Source organism: Meleagris gallopavo, chromosome 29, assembly GCF_000146605.3.
Source record: "Meleagris gallopavo isolate NT-WF06-2002-E0010 breed Aviagen turkey brand Nicholas breeding stock chromosome 29, Turkey_5.1, whole genome shotgun sequence".
Taxonomy (NCBI): Eukaryota; Metazoa; Chordata; class Aves; order Galliformes; family Phasianidae; genus Meleagris; species Meleagris gallopavo.
The window spans coordinates 2,214,317-2,216,957 of NC_015039.2; the positions used below are offsets into that span (position 1 = coordinate 2,214,317).

At 65.7% G+C, this 2,641-nt stretch overlaps 2 protein-coding genes across 2 annotated transcripts in view; one reads left to right on the forward strand and one right to left on the reverse strand.

The window, feature by feature from the left end:
- Positions 1–261, forward strand: part of LOC100545552 (nitric oxide synthase, endothelial) — a gene marked incomplete at its 5' end in the record, with an annotated part of 8,147 nt that extends 7,886 nt beyond the window's left edge. The window contains one exon of the mRNA XM_019623341.1: positions 79–261. Within this exon, the coding sequence (XP_019478886.1) occupies positions 79–201 (123 nt within the window). The remainder of the gene's footprint in view (positions 1–78) is intronic.
- A 238-nt stretch (positions 262–499) lies between these two features.
- LOC100545397 (autophagy-related protein 9A-like) overlaps positions 500–2,641 on the reverse strand; it is a gene marked incomplete at its 5' end in the record, with an annotated part of 3,511 nt that continues 1,369 nt past the window's right edge. Inside the window, 5 exon segments of the mRNA XM_019623342.1 lie at positions 500–917; positions 992–1,070; positions 1,279–1,381; positions 1,698–1,891; positions 2,428–2,641. The exon segment at positions 2,428–2,641 is cut by the window's right edge and continues 86 nt beyond it. Coding sequence (XP_019478887.1) covers positions 808–917; positions 992–1,070; positions 1,279–1,381; positions 1,698–1,891; positions 2,428–2,641 — 700 coding nt within the window.

Genomic DNA, 2,641 nt, shown 5'->3' on the forward strand with positions numbered 1-2,641 from the left:
GGGGTGGGGATGGGGTGGGGATGGCACAGGGATGGCACAGGGATGGCCCCCTGTCCCCACGGTGCCACCTCACCACAGGACAAGAACCGGTACCACGAGGACATCTTTGGGCTGACGTTCCGCACGCAGGAGGTGGCGTTCCGCATCCGCAGCCAATCCTTCTCCATGCAGGAGCGCCCAGCACCGGGCCCAGCCCCCTGACCCCCACCACCTTGCGCTGTGGGCTGCGCCCGCCCTAAAGGTTTAGTTTTGATAAGCCCGGCCTGGTGTCCTGTGTCCCAGTGGGGCTGGGAGGTGCAATGTGGGGTGGGTTGTGGGGTGGCACGTCGCCATGCACCCACAGCGTCCTGTGGCCAAAACACTATGGATATCCACAGCGATGTCCCCGGCATTGCCCCCCACAGCACCCAGCACTGTCCCCGATGTCCCCATGGCTCCCAGTGCCCCCACAGCTCCCAGTGTCCCCCCGGCTTCCAGCCCCATTGCAGTACTCAGCACAGCACAACACTCTGTAAACCTTTATTTGCCCCCGGGGCTGCTCAGGGCCCAGCACTGCCCCCACCATGACCACAGCATGCGGGGGGGCCCTGGCCCACGTGGACTCAGACCTGCACCCCACGGTGTCGTGCCCCCCCATATAAATATAGCACCTGGGGGGGCCGGGAGCACCCAGCAGGACCACGGCCCCACACTGCGTGGGGATGCAGCTGGATGGGGGTCCCCACGGGCAGACCCCCAGACGATCCTCCAGTGGGCACCGATATTCCGGAGCCGGGGCTGCGCTCACCAGAGCTGCATGCAGCACAGCTACCTTGTCGTCTGCTCTTCCTCCTCATCTTCATCCTCCTCATCCTCCTCAGCCCAACCACCCAGCGGCATCTCCCGGAGCTCGTGCTGAGAGGCGCGGGCGGCCGAGCCTGGCGCAGGGTCGGTCAGTGCCCCACAGCCCCGCGTGGGTCTGGGAGCCCCCCCACCCCCCAGCAGCACTCACCTGTGGTCACCAAGGGCCTCTTGGGAGCCCCTGCCGCCACCCACAGCCCCACGGGGCTCTGCTGCTGCTGCAGGTGGAGCTGGGGGGAAAGGGTCAGAGCCCCAGCGCTGCCCCACAGCCCGGCTGCGCCATGGGGCACGCTGGTGGGATGCAGGGGGCTGATGGCCAAGTGGGGGTGGTGGTGTGGGGCGCGAGGTGACGGCCAAACAGAACCAAGGGTGCAGCACAGGGCAGGGGACGGGTGGGACAGGGATGGGGCTGTGGGGACGTGCACCCCGGGTGCTCACCTCGTGTATGTAGATGGCGTGCAGGCTCATCTCAGCAGAGGCCACCTCAGCCAGCATGGCTGAGCGGCTCAGGCTGAGCAGGCGCGACTCACTGAACACTGGGCTGTGGGACAGCACGGCTCTGGTATGGGGAGAAGCACCCAGCCCAGCGCCCACCCCATGGGTACCCCACTGGCCCCAACCTCACATGATCCAGATTGCCACCAGCCCCATCCCATCCCATCCCATCCCATCCCATCCCATCCCATCCCATCCCATCCCATCCCATCCCATCCCATCCCCATCCCCATCCCCATCCCCATCCCCATCCTTGTTCCATCCCATCCCCATTCTCATCCGTCTCCATCCCATCCCCATTCCAATCCCCATCCCATCCCCATTCTTATTTCATCCCCATCCCCATCCCATCCCCACAGCACCTCTCGGGCAGTGGGCGCTCAGGGCTCTCCAGAGGGCCGTGTCCCCTCCCAGGCAGTGGGGATGACAGGGACAGCAGGACACTGGCAGCAGCGCTGGCTGTGTTGCAGGGCTGGGTGAAGCGCCGGTCCCGGGGCACCAGACCACTGGCCACCAGCAGTGGGTGGGCCAGGACACTGGTGAGCAGGGCGTCTGGCTGTGGGGACCAGGTCAGTGCCAGCAGAGCACTCAGTGACACCATGGCACCCAATGTCCCCATGGCACCAAATGTCTGCATGGCACCAGATGGCCCCACAATACCCTGTGTCCACACAGCATCCAGTGTCCCCACGGCACAAACTGACCTCATGACATCCAATGTCCCCACGGCACCCAGTGTCCCCATGGCACAAATTGACCTCACAACATCCAATGTCCCCATGGCACCCAGTCTCCCCACGGCACCAAATAGCCCCAAAGCACCAAATGGCCCCACAGCACACAATGCCCTCACAGTGCTCAGCGCCCTCTCAGCTCCCAGTGCCCCTTATGCCCCCAAAGCCCCCATGGCACCCAGTGTCCGCATGGCACCAATTGACCCCACGACACCAAATGTCCCCATGGCACCAATTGACCCCACGACACCAAGTGTCCCCATGTGGGGCTCCCGATGCCCCCCACAGCGCCCAGCGCCCTCTCAGCTCCCAGTGACCCCCACGTCCCCAGTGTCCCCAAGACACCCGACGCCCTCACCGCAGCGGATCCATCGCCGAGCAGGGAAGCACGCAGCGCGCCCTCGGCCGGGCCGTGCGGGGCCGCATCCCTGTGCAGCCGCTCCTTCACGTGGCTGAGGAACAGCCCGCTGTGCGGCGGCGGCTGCCAGCGCGGGTTGGAGATGGCGAAGTGCATCAGCGACAGCTCCGTCTTGCCGTTCTCCGCCCGTTGGTACACGGAGGCCTCCGTCTGC